At 39.3% G+C, this 19,539-nt stretch overlaps 2 protein-coding genes across 2 annotated transcripts; one reads left to right on the top strand and one right to left on the bottom strand.

Annotated features, from left to right (window-relative positions):
- Window positions 1-1,936: 1,936 nt before the first annotated feature.
- On the top strand, window positions 1,937-7,543 carry LOC137256328 (ATP synthase subunit beta, mitochondrial-like). The gene is made up of 10 exons (XM_067794102.1): window positions 1,937-2,161; window positions 3,321-3,506; window positions 3,640-3,814; window positions 4,120-4,241; window positions 4,444-4,628; window positions 4,760-4,918; window positions 5,652-5,774; window positions 6,116-6,328; window positions 6,655-6,856; window positions 7,263-7,543. The coding sequence occupies exons 1-10, from the start codon at window positions 2,047-2,049 to the stop codon at window positions 7,358-7,360; spliced, it is 1,578 nt and encodes a 525-aa protein (XP_067650203.1). The 5' UTR covers window positions 1,937-2,046; the 3' UTR covers window positions 7,361-7,543.
- Window positions 7,544-8,746: 1,203 nt separating this feature from the next.
- On the bottom strand, window positions 8,747-19,529 carry LOC137255776 (coiled-coil domain-containing protein 89-like). Its single transcript, XM_067793302.1, has 7 exons — window positions 19,347-19,529; window positions 18,133-18,605; window positions 15,149-15,279; window positions 13,945-14,081; window positions 12,852-12,934; window positions 12,635-12,728; window positions 8,747-10,584 (listed from the first exon to the last, which is right to left on the bottom strand). Exons 1-7 carry the CDS (start codon window positions 19,407-19,409, stop codon window positions 10,498-10,500), a joined length of 1,068 nt encoding a protein of 355 aa, XP_067649403.1. The 5' UTR covers window positions 19,410-19,529; the 3' UTR covers window positions 8,747-10,497.
- Window positions 19,530-19,539: the final 10 nt, after the last annotated feature.

The following is a 19,539-nucleotide window of genomic DNA, read 5'->3' as shown; positions in this document are numbered from 1 at the left end:
GAGTAGATATATTTACTGGTCACGCCACGCCTTGTCACGCCTAAAACTCCTTATTCCTCTTGTTATTCCACTCTTTTCTCTCTCTCTCTCTCTCTCTCTCTCTCTCTCTCTCTATCTCTCTCCGTGTGCATGATGAATAGAACTGGCTGAGTCTAGCACTTCCATTCCCTTATGGTATATATGTTACAGTCGAATTGTGAGATCAGTCATTTCGTGAAATGAAAATTTCAGTCGGTTTGTGAAATAAATAAGTGAGTCAACCATTTCGCGTCATTCTTTAGCAACAGCAATCAATATACTTCGGCCTTTTCATGAAATTTAACTTAATAACAAGTATATGACAAGTTTCACAAGTTGTCTGAAAACTGAGATTATTTAATTAAAAATATCAAATTATCACATGGCCTCTGATTTCAGAAAAAAATATCAAAAGTTATACAAAAAACCGTGTATTATATGGTCTCAGCTGAAACAAGAAAATTTTATAGGGGAACTTCAATCTGAGTCGTACAACTGAAGAAAAGCTAGGCTTGCTTTATTTACTGCCTTTGTGTTCCAGGAAGAAAGGGCTGAGAGGAAGGGAAAACAAAGTGGCTCGGGCTTTGTGAGGCAGACTGCCACAAGATTTACACCAGAATATGACTTGACACACTTCCAGTAGGTTTGTTAGATGTTTGGCGCTGCACTCGGCAATATTCCATCTATATGGCGGCGGACTGTAAATGATTAAGTCCTGACTATACAGTCAAGTGACCAACAGCACGAGGATCGATCTAAGCAAATGGCATCCCAAGACATGTGTCAACCAAGTCAGCGAACCTGACCACCCGGTCCCGTTTATCGCCTCTTACGACAACATGGGTTACTGAAGTCCAGTCCTGATTCTATCATCGGTAGCTCTTGTTCTATCTCTTCATATACACTCTCTACATTGAGACTTGATAGAATTGAATAACTAACAAAACGGCAGAGAAGACAAATGATCGACAAATCAGAATTGTGCATTAACTATTAAGAAAACAATGAAGAACAAAACAACACTGAACTCGTAGCATGGAGTTTGACCATAATTCTTTCTTTTTTCTTGTTATTGCGAGAGCACCTTTCTCTTGTCCAGTGACAAGATACCTGTAACAAGACCAGCTTTAGTACATATGTTAAAGTCCTTACGTAATATGGGCCATGGCCTTGAATATTGAAATCAAGTGTGTGTCTTTCTATCTGTTTGTCTGTCTGTTTGTCTGTCTGAGCAAGATCCTACCTACAACTGAGTGGGAAGCCTAGCAATTGAAGCGTTTGCTCGTCACGCTCGTGACCCGGGTTCGATTCCCCACCTGAATGGTTGAAACCCATTTCTGGTGTTCCCCAAAACGAAAAAAATAGTTTAAAGCGTCTTAAAACCTAGTTCACTCATTCACGTAAAAAGATCTTCATATTGGGCCACCTTTCCATAACAGTTCGGCATTACCTACAGTTTGTTTGTCTTCATAGATCTCTATGGCTAACGGGAGTTGTCTCATGTGATTCTTCAAAGGCATTTAGAAGTTGGCGTAGCAATACAGGACAAATTTTATGGATAGCAACTTCTTGAGTTTATTTTACGACGTTTCGGGGCTTATCCTAGCCCCCACACCAGGTTGAGATGAACTGAACAGTAAGGCTAACTGTTAACTCTGCCCATATTGCAGATAAGCCCCGAAACGTCGTAAAATAAACTCAAGAAGTTGCTGTTGTCTACTTTCAAGAGTGGTTCTCTGAGCATTTTTCAACTTTCTGGATACAAATATGTTTAACGAGAACTAAGAAAAATATTTGCTGCACCGTTTAGATTTATACATGTCAGTAACTGCAGGTCGGAAGGTGAAATAGCATGGTTCGAGGTAGACGAGGCATAAGTAATCTCTTATAACCTTTGCTTCCACGCCACCGTCTCCATGCTCACTCACGTTCCGGTTGTTTGAAACCGGTTTGATGTAAGAATACGTCACTACGTTACCCATAACGCCTTCGTAGTCACGTGACCGGTTCCTCACAAGTGTCGCCATCATGCAAGCAGCAAGGCGAGCGTGTTCGGGGCTGCTGAGGGCCACAAAATGTGCTCTTGCATCCCCGGTCGTCCCTCAGACAGCCACAAGAACATTACCAGCATACTTCTGCTCACGTATGTTCCAATAAGTTCTCAATATGCATGTCTGGTACATAACACGCTCGTTTTAATTGAACATGTCTTTGCCGGCTCGCAATCGCCGGTAAAGGACGCACAAGGACTTTTCGTGGACGTTGTGGCATTACTGTAGATGTAACTGTCTTGAAGAACGGGCTAGAAACATATATAATGCAATGTCCCGAAATCGTTTTTGACGATTAGCACCGAATTTGGGAACCATAGGAGCTTTAGGTCCGAGGTGTTGCAGCCTCGTTTTGAAGTTCAACATGCATGTCTGGGTGATTTGGAGGTCAGCAAGAACTATTCGAAGAAAAGAGTTTTTCACCGAAGATACGAAATGTGGTTTTATGTAGAATTGAAGGACATGCCACAGTAAATGTTTTGTGTTGAATAGTTAAGTTGTCAAAGAAAAAATGTGTTGTTGAATAAATGACATTGACAAGTGAAATGAGGGGTTAAGTTTAGTAAGGACGTCATGTCATCATAGCTCACTCTAAAACCATTTTAGTGTTTACTTTATTTCAGAAAAGTCAACGGTTATTATTGTCACAGACCCTAAAAGTGAAGTTTCCAATAGCATGCCTAGACCCCAAGCTTTCAGATTTACCCTTGAATAAGTACAGTTGCTGGCCAGCGCCTGTCTTGATATGTTACTGATCAGTTCCTGTGCAACAGATATGGTTGACGGACATGTATTGATAGCATAAAATGAGCAGAAATGTGAGCAGTAGCAATCATTGATACATGGGTAAGAGTTCCGCCCGTACCCCCACCCTGTCAAAAGCCAAAACACAAACTGACATACCTAACACCAAATATACATTCAATAAACTAGAACTGGTATAAATTTCAGTGTTGGAATATTACACTGGAAAAGGTGGAAATATTCTATGTGAAAAGAGCGGGGTACGGGCGGAACTCTTTCCCATACATGCATACACTGATAAGATTTTGATCAAAGTTTCTTATGTTCATAATTGTTGGTTTGTCAGTCAAACATGGATACTTTGGAAGTAATCTAGACAATTTCTGCAATAAAGCTGCAGGGATATAAGCTATGTAGTCACTCCAACACTGCATAATGATGAAACTCCAGAAATATTGCGTCAGGTAGAATGACTTTCATTAAATAATACCTATTTATATTTTGCAGGTAGAGGATATGCTGGTGAAGCAGCAAAACCAGCTGCCAAGGGGAAAGGTGCCTCTGGCAGGGTTGTCGCGGTCATTGGTGCCGTTGTTGATGTTCAGTTCGACGATGACCTCCCACCCATTCTCAACGCCTTAGAAGTACAAAATAGATCACCAAGATTAGTCCTAGAAATTGCACAACATTTAGGTTTGTAAAGTTTATTTCACTCAAGCATTTTATAACTGAAGCATTTCCCATTTTAACATTGATCAGCCAAATTTTCATGGAAAAGTCTAATGATCGTTGCTGCAAATGTTAATATACTGAATTTGTTCCCAAGGTGAAAACACAGTAAGAACCATTGCCATGGACGGCACAGAGGGTCTCATCAGAGGTCAGGAGTGTGTGGACACTGGCACCCCCATCAGAATCCCAGTAGGACCAAAAACATTAGGCAGAATCATCAATGTCATCGGTGAGCCTATTGATGAACGTGGCCCAGTACAAACTGAAAAGTAAGTGATTTCAAGTGCAATTGTTTATTTTCAAGTACTGATGAAGTTTCTTTTTGAAGCATAGACTATTTTAGGTGTAAACTGACTGTTGTTAAATCATTCAGCCCTAAGATGTTAGTGGGGAGGGATGTAGGACTAGATGTGACACAATGTATCCTCATTGCCACAGCAGAGGAGAATTTATGTATCAACAAATTCATTTTCCTTCAGAAGATATTAAGAGTCTAACCTGCAGAAAGCATTTAAATCTTGCTGTCTTTATTGTGTTAGTAGTTTGGGAGTAATGTTGCTGATTAATTTTTCAGTTATGCTGCCATCCATCAGGAAGCCCCTGAGTTCGTAGATATGAATGTGCAGCAGGAAATCTTGGAAACTGGCATCAAGGTGGTGGATCTTCTTGCTCCCTATGCTAAGGGTGGTAAAATTGGTGAGTGAATTCAAATCTTGAAAGCAAACCCACAGATGGGGTAATGAACCTTTATTTTTTTAATGAACAGTTTTCATTCGAAATGATTTGGGGAATTTTTTATTTTGGTCAAGACATTTGTGATTATCTACAAGTACACTTTCTACTGTAATTATGGGATTTTGTGGTTTTTTTTATTTGAACTGCATGACATTTATTCCAGGTCTTTTCGGTGGAGCTGGTGTGGGTAAGACTGTACTTATCATGGAACTTATCAACAACGTGGCCAAGGCTCATGGTGGTTACTCTGTATTTGCTGGAGTTGGAGAGAGAACACGTGAGGGCAATGACTTATACCACGAGATGATCACATCCAAAGTCATCAGTCTCACAGATGATACCTCCAAGGTCAGAACCTTGTCCTTTTTCTTGATTCACATACTAGTCCACAACTAGAATAATGTATAGTACACACCACCTTTTCGTAATAAAAAGGAGATTATTAAAGCTATTAACATAATTGACATGGTCTCTTTCAGGTATCTCTGGTATACGGTCAGATGAATGAGCCTCCAGGCGCCCGTGCCCGTGTTGCCTTGACTGGTTTGACTGTTGCAGAATATTTCCGTGACATGGAGGGACAGGATGTGCTACTCTTTATTGACAATATCTTCAGATTCACACAGGCTGGTTCAGAGGTAAAGCTGCTCATTGACCAAGGCTTTGTGGCATATTATGATACTGCTCTGAAAATTGCTGGTGTATGTTAACATGTTTGAACCTTTTTGAAATTAACTTAAAAAGCTTAGGTTTAATTTAAGAACAGTTTCTTTCAGATTTTCTCTGTCCCATGTCACAACAAGGGACTGTGTATTCACTGTGTACCGTGTACATCAATATTCTTAATGCAATACGTCATGAACTGTCGTACCAGTCTCATCAATTCTGTTGACAGCCTACATTAGTTGATTATTCAGACACTATTCATTTCAGAAATCATGTATGTGACCCCAAAATAAAAGCTAAGAAATGTTTTCATTATTTCATTAACACATGGACATCGCCATGTCTGTGGCAAACACTTGTTCACTTGGTTTTATTTTTGAAATAACCCTTTGTATGATGTACAAACTATTAGAATTCCTCCCATAACTACCACTTGAAATGCATTGCATGTATATTTACAGGATTATTTCACAGGGTTACGGTTAAGTTTAGGGTTAAGTTTAGGTTTATTATGATAATCATATTCCTGTATTCTTAGGAATGCTTTTGAGAAATGGGTGTTGTGGGCAGAAATTTTTCTGTGCAAACCAGGTTTGTTATAAGGCTGTCTTGATTCAGGTTGATTTCTTGAATAATGCTAATCTGCTGATATAGAGGTTTAGGTCTGCTGTTCAAAGTCATAAAGTTGCTTGTATTTATTTCTAGGTGTCTGCCTTGTTGGGTCGTATCCCCTCTGCTGTAGGCTACCAGCCCACCCTGGCCACAGACATGGGTACCATGCAGGAGAGAATTACAACAACCAAGAAGGGATCCATCACATCAGTACAGGTGGGTTGTGTGGAGAGAGATGAATTTTCATTAAAGTCTCTCCTGTTGAAGATCCTTGATACTCACATCTTTTACCACCTAGTGTAAAAGAACCACATATTCTTTGACTAATTGGATGTCAGTTTTCCAAAACTTTAGCTTAATTTCTGTTCCAACCTATTTGGAAGCCAACACAAGGCCACGAATATATCAGGAATTTAAAAACATTGATGCTACTTGGTTGGTTATACCCTGTTTGAGCGGATTCAGACTGTGGATGTGTTTACCGTTAATGAAGTTGCAGAATATTTCATTTAGCATCTATTTGAATGACCTTTGAAAGTATTTTAATTGTGTTTAAGGCCATCTACGTGCCAGCTGATGACTTGACAGATCCTGCTCCTGCCACTACTTTCGCCCACTTGGACGCCACCACTGTGTTGTCCAGAGGTATTGCTGAGCTGGGTATCTACCCAGCTGTAGATCCCCTGGATTCTACATCTCGTATTCTTGACCCCAATGTTGTGGGAGATGAGCACTATACCATTGCTCGTGGTGTACAGAAAATCCTCCAGGTTTGTAACATCTTTTTCACATGTCTGTTTTTTTCCACTGTTAAGTAGCTGGGATAAACATGCACCTTTCTTGTACACATGTGGCGACATTTTTGTGTTCCCTTGCTGAATTTTAAAAGATTAATATACAAAATCAATTAAGATCTATTCTTGCACAATTATACACCCCATACATTTATAGTGTTTGAAACAGCAGTAAAACCTGCAGATGCATAGAAGTCTGATATCACACTTCATAAATCCTGTTCCATGTTCTGTGTTTGTCTGTAGTGGTGTTCTCTCAAGACATTCTCTGCCTCGGTTAATGTTGGTGAAATCTGTTGTAGGACTACAAGTCCCTACAGGACATCATCGCTATCCTGGGTATGGACGAATTGTCTGAGGAAGATAAGATGACAGTTGCCCGTGCCAGGAAAATCCAACGTTTCCTATCACAGCCCTTCCAGGTGGCCGAGGTTTTCACCGGCTCTGAAGGAAAATATGTTGCTCTCAAGGATACCATCAGAGGATTCCAGCAGATTCTTAAGGGTAGGCTGAATTGTCCGAGTTATTATATATCTAATTGACACGGATGTGTATTATGAAGCACAAGTTCTGTCTCAGGAAAAATGCTCTTTGGTCATGGTTTGATACAAAGCAATACTTAGTCATAGAATATGATCAAAGTGACATGATTCTTTGGAGGACAATAGTGATACAAGGGATTTTCATACGACTTGAAAGTGTTTCCAGTGAATTGTCATTACAGGTCACAACAGATTTGTTTATATTAGATTTGCGATGCATTTTTATATTTTTCAACATTCTTTAGAATATGCTTACCTCAAACGAAGTTTGATCTGATCAATGATTGATGTTCCATCTTCAATGTCCTTGTAAACCCGTGTAAAATATGCTTTACTATGCATCTTTCAATGAGATTGCCTTGTTTCAGGTGAGTTGGACCACCTTCCAGAAATTGCCTTCTACATGGTGGGAGGAGTTGAGGAAGTTGTCCAGAAGGCTGAGAAGCTAGCAGAGGAACAGAGTTGAACTAATTCATTGTAGTTTTAGGAAAAATCTCTGCAAGAAGGCATTGTAAATTATTCGCGATGTGCTACTACTGTTTGAGAGGAAGTGTTGACAAGTTATTTTGTAGATATTACAATGATTATGATTGTTTGTCAAAAACCAAAACTGTAAGCAAGAAACAGTGACTGTGCTATCATAGTGGATGATAAATAAACCTTGTCCACAAAAACTGTTGCTTGTGGTCTTTGTACGCTGTAAGTTACCTTGGCTACTGAAGGTAACTTCAAGTCTTCAAGTTCTTTCCAAGATACATAACAGGATGCAGCTTTACATTCTTGGTTCCTGCTCACAACAGTGAAATTGTTCAAATCACTGCTCATATCACATGTCTCAGTCAGAAATTGTTTGGGTACTTTGTATATGTGGAGTGGTTCATCAATTAACTTCTGCAGGTTTGACTTCTTGAACGAAATAATAGTTATTCTGCATGTGCCAGTATTTGAAAGAGGGGTATTTTCAGTGGAAGGTACTCAACTCCCAGTAACCCCCACACCAATCTTTACAACTGACTTTCACATTCTTCTATAATATCTTGGAGACTAATGATGCTGATATTTGACATGCATGTTCCATGTTTTTAAAAGATGTTTTGTTTTTTTGTGAAAACTAAACAAATTAAATCGCCACAAAGTTGTAAAATCAGTGAATATACTGAACTTGGATGACCCACTATTGGCACTGTCCCAAAAAGTAAATTCCTGTATGTGGTGATTGTCAGAAAAAGTATGATAAGGATACATTTCTAACTGACAAAACAAAATAGTCTTGGTATTATGGTGTGATATGGTACTGTGCTCAAGGACAGCATATTTGACCAGACTCTAGCTTTGGAGAGTGGTATGGCTGGAATTGCTGAATTTGTCCATGCTGTTTGTTCAGATGTACCTTGTACTCTGCTTACAACATTCATTCACTGTCTCCAGGAATGTGTTCATTGTCAGAGTTGACTCATTGGGTGGTCTTGGCTGATTGTGTCTGATCATATGTAATGGTGCTGCTTCCTCAGTAATCACTGGTGATTCTTACAGCGATGATACACTGTGAGGGCAAGATCACTAATGCACCACTGTACAATGATCTCTGAGGGTCAACTTTAAAGGAAAGTCAAGAGGACCTTGTATCTGTGGTGACCGTGAGGTTCCAGTATTCAGAGATACTTGGTAGCCAACCTCATTTAGCTTGCTTTGCTTCCTTTACTGGATCACACAAATTCTTGTGTACATAAATCTATAGATGTCAGCATTTATATTCTTTCACTGCAAACATGTTTCATGTAAGCAATATTGCAAGTAATGCAAGTCCTAACAAAGTCATTCTAACGTCTGTAAACAGAAACAATCAGGACAATTTGAGTAATATAAAGCTTTAATTCATTGTTTGTAATAGACAGAAATATGTAGAATTTTAAAATAAACTACTCAAAAGTCAGCTATACAAGCATAACCTTGATAAATATTGTTTAATTGAGACATGAATGATTCTCCTCACTTGCACATAACATTAATTGTTCAAGCCAAAGCCATACAAATATTTCTTACAGTAGAAACATGCTTTGGCAAGAAGATGTCAGGCAACCTTGGTTTTGTCCAATGCTGAAGAAGTTGGCATACTGATGTTCAGTGAGCAAAAACCATAAATACATATTTGGCAATGCTGACAATTGGTCTAAGTACATATCATGTCTGTATTTGGTGAAATATCAGTAATGACACAGAATGACTGACAACAGTTTTGGCATCAGTTGGGAAGACTAAACTATGGACGGATTCATTTGGTATACTGAGTAAGTAAAATAAATAAACAAAAGGCCACATGGTCTGGTACAACAAATGATCACAGCAAGAACTCCTGCCAAGAGAGCAGGCAGTGGTTCATAACTGGAATGAGTTGAAAACAACCTGGTCCCTTTATGACTTCAGAGGGTTTCTAACAAACAGCAAGGCTTCACAACACCTGATTAAAGAGTAATAATCAACAATGACAATGTCTAACTTTGACTTCTTAACAGCTGATGGAATCAACTGAACTTTAACTTGCTGAAAAACATTTTAAATTCCATAACATGATAAGATAAAATCAAGGCAAGGCGAAATATTGATCTAGTTTGCTTTTTCTTTTACTGAAGGTGAAAACGTTCAACCTCTTTCAGTCTGTAAAAACTGTTCTGATATATTTTGTATTCACCTAGCAAAAGGGCCATGTGACAGGTGTTTCACTTAATATCATACTCCACAGTTTCTGCAGTCCTATGGGAATGTTCAAATCTAACTAACAGTAGCACAAAGATGATATACTGAGAATAGCTCCACAATGAAGGGTCCACCTGTAAGGGTCATGTTAATGCAACATGTAAGATCAATATTGTATATGAAGTAACAAGACACATTTCACATACAGGTAATGCTAAGAGAAGCAACACTCTCCTATTTAACAGACTTACACCAGTTGTTGCAATTAGTATGCTTTTTTTCAGCTACCATCCTCTATTACACAGATCTGGTCTCTGTGTTATCAGGCTAATTATTAACCATGGCTCCAGATATGTTTTCAACACTCTTAGTATGTAATCCATATCTTTTCGATATAGGAGTAGTGGAAAACCTTAAGAATACATGGAGAGTACTGAATTGAATTTAATGGAGTACTATTAATCTTGTGTTTCGTTTCATATATGCACTGCAACACTGTGGAAACAGCTCAATAAACAATACTTTTTCAATTAATATGTCTAACTGATTCTAAGATTGGTGTGGTGTATATCTGCTATGTTTCCTAAATTAATTCCTGCCACAAGGTGCTTAATTTTTAACCGTATGTGCGCTGATACGGCCCTTATCTGGAGCCCTGAATAACTATTAAATGCTCCGGAGAAAAATGGCATTTGAACATGGATTTAACAGCATGTCAACATGATAAATGACAGATAACCATTTCTCTGGATAAATACTGATGTATAGGAGGCAAGTACTGAGGGTAGTATTTCTTTGTCTTGACATCCTCTTTACTCTTGTTCTAGCCTCATACTGCTGACCTCAGAAGATTCACCGAATCAAATGTAATCCACTTTTCTGAAGTGGCCAAACACTGACAGTGTAACATCAGCCAACCAGATGTCTCAATCTTTCATTGAGCTCTCGTTCTTTCTGCAGCAGATTGTTGGAGTGTTTCTTGAAGGCATCAAATTCCTGCACATAAAGAAGAACAATCTGAACATTCACATCAATGAATTGTTAAGTGGGCTGTTATTTACTATTTCGTTGAAGTCCAACAGCTACAACATCAATGAACAGCTGCAACATTACAATGTTTTTCAAATTTAGATTTTGCTACTGATAATCAAATAGTTTCTACTTTCAACAATAGTGACTAGAGAGTGTCAAGACAGAAGCCAATAATGTCACAGTGCTGGCTTTGTAACTAATTCTGAAACTGATAAATCTGTTGATCACAAACAGACCAAAGTTCCATGCAAAAGGAGCTCAAGAGCAGCTAGTTATCACATTCGATATCTTTGATTCCAATACGATTTCACACTTAATCCAAGGATGTAATAGTTAGGTACTATTCTGTCCGATGGAAATGAAAAATCACAACATTACAAAATTCTGCTTGAAAACAGAGCACATGCACCTTGATCCTGTTGTAAGGCTCCTTATGTGAGAGGATAGTCTAAGTGACAGTGATGAAGTTGAACATTTAGCTTGGTGAAACACATGTGAAAAGGTACTGTAAGGTGGTGCATCCTCGGTATCTCCAGGGTATACATTCCGATAACTATCCACTATATCCCTTATTACCTCCCTTGGTTGTTTATTTATCCAATCAGGTGTCTATGCTGGGAAGCTGAGCGTACCAATCACAGCTCAAGAACAAACCTTCGCAGCTGCAACTGTTAGCTCTGTTGACACTGGAAAGCTCAGTTGTAATGGCGGCTTAACTGATTGCCTACTGTGAGAATGTACAGCCAGCAAAGGGAGGTAATAAATTATTTTGGGCTAAGCCGCAGATGCATCCAGGGATAGTGGAGAGTTATTGGAACGTATATACCCGGAAATATTGAGGATGTGTAAGGTGCTGATGGCACAAGGATCAAAACTGTTGCTTATCAAGGGCTTTTTTCCAAGAAACAACTGTTCAACAAGAGTATTGTTTTAAGCCGCTTTTAGCAACTTTCCATCATTATGATGCAGGGGACACCAGAAATGGGATTCACTCATTGTATCCATGTGGGGAATCGAACCTGATACTTATGAGGGATGAGCTAATGCTTGAACTGCTAGGCTACCCCACTGGAAAATAAGCAAACTATACCTTTCATCAATCACCACATACGACTACCATACATATCAATTTAGTTGAGCAAACTCTCGGCATGATCTAGTGCTTCTGAAACTACAAATATATCCACCTTAGATGGATATCTTTTTCATATCAGATAGAAATAAATATTCATAACATACACTGTGAACATTGAACATTCATAGACACAATAAGTGACTAATCCATGCATGTGCGTATGGCAAATGAGAGTATAGTTTTATGCCTCTTCCATCACTATTTGCACACTCCTGTATCAAGAATGGGTTGACATAAAACATTTGTGTCCATTCAAACAAGTGATTTATCCATTGTGCTACCCTGTAGCCTTGTGTGAATGGTGAGATGGGCTATGTCAAGTGTTGTTACACCAGGTTCTACCCGTCCTACCTTCATCTGGTCCCGCAGGAAGAACAGAGAATATCATACATGAAGAGAAACACAATTACTGCACCATCTAAATGTATTAATGCAAAGATTTGCAATTTAGGTGTGAGACAGAGTATCTTCAACTTCAGACACAACTGTACATCAACAAATAGAATTTTTGATCAAATAGTGAAAACTACCATCCCAACAGTCTACAGTTCTCTACATATTAAGTGCACAGATATCAAAACCTATTTACCCCTGATAGCGTATAACTTGTAACTTCCAACATCTTCAAGGTTTTGACAAGCACTGCTGTAGCAAGTCTCAACATCAAATACAGATAATGACAAACTATCTGGCAAAAGAAAAACTTTGATTTGTTATTGTTTAGCAAGATGGAGATGGTGACATCTGCTCTGAAGCTATTTTACATATATCTTAGCTTTGACAGCAAGTATGTCCCAGGTATTCAGCACCACAGAAAGGATTTACACTAGACAGGGCCAAGAAGGTGTGAGACAAAAGGTATCTATACACATGTGTCACCTTGAGCAATTCCTTTTGCCGTATGTTGGCCTCTGACAAGTCCTCTCGTAACCTCCGCACTTGGAGGTTTGCATTGACCGATGATGCTTCAGATCTGAAAATGGACAACAGTGATAATTAATAAAAATGACACTTACAAGATGTCCATAGAGATTATTTATTTCATCACCTGCCTAAGCCCGTGAATGAACTTTGTGAGTTTGACAACTGAACCTACTGAAATTTCTCCTCCATCTTTCGAACAGCTTTCTCCATCTCTTCCACTTTCTTCTGCAGAATCTTGTTGTCCGTCTGCTCCTTCTACAACAGAAACCCAGCAGATTCCAGATTAAAGTGAGTGAGTATGATTTTACGCTGCTGTTAGAAATATTCCAGCAATATCACGACACCAGAAAAGGGCTTCATACACTGTATCCATGTGGGGAACTGAACCCGAGTCTTTGGCATGACAAGCCAATGCTTTAACCATTAGGCTACCAGATGGCCCCAATTCTAAGTCTAGGTTCATCCTGAAACTTGTGTCTGTAGGGGATACCAACAGTTCCTGGTTTGTCGGGCCAAATATGTGAAGGCAGCTGTGAGTTGGTTTATGCCCTTTATTCCAGCAATATGAGGGAGCAACTGACCATGGAATTGACGTATAAAATAAGGGCTCATATCAAACAGATAGATTTACTTCTATCTGGCCATTGCTGGAGTAACTGCCTGGTTTTCTGCACAGCTGTGGGCTCACAATGAACACTGGAACAGAGTGCTAGCCTTCCCACCTTGTTCATTGAGTGAGTGAGTTAATATTCCAGCTATATGGTGGTCTGTAAATAATCGAGTCTGGATCAGACAATCCAGTGACCAACAACATGAGCATCGATCTGTGCAATTGGGAACTGATGACATGTGTCAACCAAATCAGTGAGCCTGACCACCCGATCCTGTTAGTTGCCTCTTACGACAAGCATAGTTGCCTTTTATGGCAAGCATGGGTTGCTGAAGGCCTATTCTACCCCAGGACCTTCAAGGGTCACCACCAGTTCATTGTCAAATGTTAACAGTTCATTTACAGATTTAGCTGACGAAGCTCTAACAACAGCTGGCAAAATGGTATGACTGAATTTTTCAGTTGGAAGGTAATCTTGAAGTGAGTATTCTTGTCTGTAGTTAATAAAATCTTTTGCAACTTTTCACAATCCAAAGTGGTATATGCACGAAGGTAAATTTGGTATGTCTGTCAACATCTATGTCTAAACTATCTTTGTCAGCTAGTGTTTCTAATTTGCTCTACTGGCAACCAAGATGATAATGATAGTATTCACCGTGACAAGCTTCCCTCTCTGCATGGCAAGGTCAAGGAGCTCATCCTTCTCTCGGGTCAGCTGAGCGATCTTGCTACTGGCCTCAGAGCTAGCCGACTGCTTACTTTCAATCTGCATTTGGAGCTTGTGTGTAGCTCCTGAAACGAAAAACTATCAATGCATCGACAGTATGTGTCACTAGTGATAGTTTGGTCACTGACTTTATTTTCATTAAATATTTCTGTTGTTTTTTATTTTTGTTGCTGTTTGGGTGCCAACTTGCAGCTTCACTGAATTTATGTTTCAACTGCTTACTCGAGCTAGGTTTCAGGTTTCTTGCCAGTTTTTAAAGGAGACTGAAACTACTTCAGTTTGATTTTTGTTTCATATAAAGTATAAATCATTTGGGAAATGACTTCAAATGGAGCAATTCAAGGAGAAAAAAAACATATTGCAATAGTTGGTGGCAATAGACTATCCCTATTGCAACAGTATGATGCAACAGTTGGTCGCAATAGACTATCCCTATCACAACAGTATGATGCAATAGTTGGTGGCAATAGGCTATCCCTATCGCTACAGTATGATGCAACAGTTGGTGGCAATAGACTATCCCTATCGCTACAGTATGATGCAATAGTTGGTGGCAATAGACTATCCATATTGCAACAGTATGATGCAACAGTTGGTCGCAATAGACTATCCCTATCACAACAGTACGATGCAATAGTTGGTGGCAATAGACTATCCCTATTGCAACAGTATGATGCAACAGTTGGTGGCAATAGACTATCCCTATCGCAACAGTATGATGCAACAGTTGGTGGCAATAGACTATCCCTATCGCAACAGTATGATGCAACAGTTGGTGGCAATAGACTATCCCTATCGCAACAGTATGATGCAATAGTTGTTTCCCACTCAGTTTTCACCCCTAGAAATCAGTACAGGAAAAGACAAAATATCTCATGATACAACCAGAGGCACTTTTGGAAAGGAAGTAAAAATGACAAAACTTGTAAACTGACAATTCTCATGGAAGTAACTAAAACAACTTGTCTACGCTGAGAGATAAATAAAAATAAATAATTCCTTGAAACCAGGAAACCAGCCTCAAAATAATGTCTACAGGGTATATTTATTTACAACAAAATGGAGATGTGATACATTAAACTACTACTGCTGCTGCTACAACAGCATCAACAACAATAGGATCAGTTCCTACCTTTCAGCCTCTCTTCCATATCCTGTAGTTTGTGCTGTAATGCAGACATCTCACTGCGGTGTGTATCTCGCAGGTTCTGATTCTCAGACTTGTAGGTTTCTTCTTTCTGCTTAAATTCCAGCTGCATTTGTCTGAAATTTTGTTAATATGACAATCAGGAAAACTACAAAATTGTACATCTCTGAATACACCTCATCATGAACACAATAGAGATGATAAATCTGATGTTATTTTGTTTTCGTGTTTATGAAAAACTATCTGTTTAAGTAAGGCAAGCAGGTAACTTCAGTAAGTAACAAAGCTAAAGATTATTGTAGTCTAGGTATTCTTAGTGTCAATATTGTTTGTTACACTCCCACATTCACTGTTGTGGCTTGCTCTATATGCCTGGCAGTGATCGAATGGAAGATAGCATTTGGAATCGTTTGGGTACAAACCTTTTTGAAGTATAAGTTCGAAAGGTATGTGTGAATGTCAGTTTTTGCGATCTGGTTAGCTGCAGCGTATATGCATAAAAATTAACAACAGACACAACAGTATTTATTAGTGCATCCACAAGGATGCAGAAAAAGTCAAAATATTTTTTGTAAAAATGTCGATCAAGCATTAATAAGTTATCACTGAGCCTCAACTACTTGTACCCATTCTAAGAAAACCATTCCGTTCATTTCGTTATGATAGTCTCAGTTGTCTTTGGATTTTGCCTTGAAGACTAGGGAGCAGCCAGGTAGGAATCCCCGACTCTTGCAACCAGCATGGAGCACAATCAGTCGCTCTCCCTTGCCAAGTGGTAATTTTCTGGCACAGGACTCTGATCGGTTTCTTAGTCGAACAATAGCAGACCTCTGGCACAGTGCATGTCTATTTTCTGAGCCTACTTTTTTGTAACGGAAACCAAATTTGTGAAGCAACTTCCATAACTGATATTTTGAAATGACCAAAGAATGATTTGTCTCCATATGCTTTTTCAGAATATGCAGAGAGACAAAGGTATTTTGTTTATATAGAGACTTAATGGCGTTTCTAACCAGCTGTTGTTGAAATGAATCGATTTTCTCACATTGTGTGGGTTTTGAGACGGTCCCATCAGTTGTGTCCGTGCACGTTGAATCGGTACAGTTTTTCAAGATAGTTTATAACTTCCCTTCCGTCATCCCAACAGCATGTGCTGTTCGTAAATGATACTTAGCCAAAGCATATTGAGGCCTACCCCTTTCACCTTTGTTTTTAAAAAAGTTAAATACTTTGCAAATAATTGACTTAGCGTTGTGTGATAATCTCATTGTTTCAGGTACTGCAATCACGAATGTCTGGTTTTCCGAGCAAATCACATGTGTCAATTTCACACGTGCACCTTGCCCACCTGGCTGTTCTACCAGCAAGAGGCCCCCCTCATACAAAACAGCGAAAGGTGACAAGAAAATGATGATCGTTTGTTAAACAACTTTTTTATTCTGGTGTCCCAAATTATGAGACACATCATCAGAGTTGGTCTGTCGATTTCATGTGGCTGGTTTTGTTGCAATTATTAGATTTTGTGTTAGTGACCAATTCATCAGTCTCAAATGGAATCAAATGGACTGTAGCTGGGCTATGATATAATTTGCAATTTAACTGATGTAACAGTAACTGAATTACAACAATATTACAGCATAGTAATTAATAATAATATTTAAGTGTCTGCGACCCCCATTTTGTAGTCGAGGTCCAGGAGCATGAGTCCGAGGGAACCTCAAATACAGGACTCGAGGTAAATCCCTGGTTCTGATTGGTCAACATGGTCAATCTCAAAGGTGACCTGATGCGACCTTCTACTAGTTTCTACTAGGGTTTGTTAAGGCTCAGTGGGTTGGAGTGTAATGAATAATACTGGGACTAGGTTTACTTGGACTGAACTTGATTGGTGTGTGTTGGCAAGTACTGACCAATAGTACATCTCTGAGAATAGTTTCAATAATGTACTGAAGCCCATCATGTGTAGACTGGTCTGGACTGTCTGGAATACCTTCCAGTCATGATGTGTACAGATTCTGTCGTGATGTGTACAGATTCTGTCGTGATGTGTACAGATTCTATGTGCTATGTGTTTAAATGAACCTTGGTGTGCGAATTGTCTTTCGTTTATTACCAAGTACACTTTTGTTTAATTAACTCTAAATAATGCTTACACAGTGTCAGATCTTTAATCAACCTCTAAGTGCTTTGGTTATGCTACAATCAGGAATGGCACAAAAGAAAGTTGTCAGACGTTTCAGTGATGATGGAAACATAACATCAACTCTTTGAAGGTGTGATATACATCAACAAAACACTCACAGGCTGCTGTCTATATGTAAAGTCATGTCAACTAATCTGCCATGTCCTTAGCTAAGACAAGTTCTGTATCAAGAGTGTCTGCATCATTTATCACCAGAGAGAGCATCCTGATCATCTGGCCAAGATGTTCAACACTACTCCTAATTTTTCTTTCACATCACTGTCACTGTTCATCCCAGCCTGCCGTTTCTCTGTCGCACCACGTAACATGTCTGGGATGTGAAGCAGTGAGACCGACAGGAGTAGAACCACTTGGTCATGCAAATAGACTTGGGCCCATCTCTGGCTGAGATTTGGACTCAAATCCCCATTGTACTGGGTGTCTTCACTCAAAGCTGACACCATGACCGGTTTCTACTGTTACATGTGTGGTGCTCCACCTCCTGCTACAAGGGTTTTGTCAACAAATTTGGTATGATGAAGCAATGATCTGATAAATGTACAAATATCAGTTTTTATCAAGCACAGTTACTTTTCCCCATGCGTTATGAAGGACAACTAACCTTGGCATAACAGTGTTGCTTTTGTTCCTGAGTCTGAATGGCTATGTCAAATGTCAATTCTTTTTCTAAACAATTGACCTTTGTGAATTATGTGTACTCTCTGTGCTTTCAAGCCTGTAGTGGTATAACGGATATATGTCAGTGTCACACACAATGTGACCTTACCTGCATCTCTGTTCTATGATGTTGTATTGTGACTTCAGCTCGCAACACTTCTTATCCAGCTCATGAATCTTTTGATCTCGCTCCACTATCGCTTGAGAAAACAGTTTAGCATTGTCTTCTCTCAATTTGGCATTTTCAGCTCTCAGCTCTTGATTGACTCTCTTGTACTCATCTTTGTATTTGATCATTTCTTCGTGATTTGAAGCCAAGTCATTAAACCTTGAATCTAAAATATTGAACTTCCGTATCTCATGTTGTAACTGTTCATTGGCATTGTCTCGAAATTCCATCAGTTCTTTATTTATAGCATCAAGGGTTTGGGTTCGAATTACAGCTTCATCAGCCCGCTGTTTCAGAATCATAATAAGCTGTGACTGTTCATCAATGCGAGATCTCAGCATCCCAGCTTCTGTTTTATCATCTTCTGACAGTGCACGGAGCTTAGATAAAGTCTGCTCCATATCAGTCATGTCCTGAAATTACAGAACTCTCAACATTACTTTGAATAAGCCTCCTCTTTACACTCCATAGTATATTTAATTTCTGAATTTTGTCAGTAGTGGACCCCAGTAAGTCAGTGGTGGGCGACCTTGTTTTTCACTGAGCTCAAGATGGGTAATACACCTAATGGATCAAGCAGTTGATAGATGCAGATGTTAGAGGAGGAGTCTATTCATTTAAAAACAAGCATTCATATGATAAAAACTGTTTGTATTATTTTTTCTGCCAATAACATTAAGTGCCTCGAGAATAGGGAACGCCAATACACGTGTTGCAGGTGTTGGATGTTTCATATATCTATGAATTCATGCCACTAACTTAATATTAGGACAACTTTAGGCAGTACTGCACTTTGCCAGGTGCACTTTTTCAGATTAATTAGCGCTCCCTCAAAATCGTTATGGGTACCTGACCCTAACCACAAGTCGTAACTCTAAACGTAACCCTAAGGATCGTAAAGAATGCATAACCCTAAATCCTAGCTGATCGTACAGGGTGCCTAAACCTAACCCCAAACCCTAAACCCCAAAGATCGTAAAGGGTGCTGTGCCCGGTAAACCGCATTCTAACCCAACTTTATCTTAAACAAAAGCATTCATCCTAGTATTTACGATGTCTGTTTGACGCAACACGCCTCGTTAAAACTGTGGCCCGAAAAACAGGGATCCGACGATAAGTTGACATGAACATGAACAAGCCAATAATATATCGACCTTCTTGCTATCCCTGACGACTTGATGCACATTTCGGGGTGTTTGTTGATTGAGGGACGACATCGTTAACTGTTTCTTGCTTTCTATCCAGACTGGGAGTTACGTGTTTCAAAGATGAGTATTAGTGATGTTGAAACATTCTCAAACGCGCTGTTGCGAACCAAAACAATTTAGCCGGAAGCGGAAGCAATAT

Source organism: Haliotis asinina, chromosome 11 (genome assembly GCF_037392515.1).
Source record: "Haliotis asinina isolate JCU_RB_2024 chromosome 11, JCU_Hal_asi_v2, whole genome shotgun sequence".
Taxonomy (NCBI): domain Eukaryota; kingdom Metazoa; phylum Mollusca; class Gastropoda; order Lepetellida; family Haliotidae; genus Haliotis; species Haliotis asinina.
The sequence above is the reverse complement of the archived record's forward strand: the minus strand, read 5'-3'. Positions and strand labels throughout refer to the sequence as shown.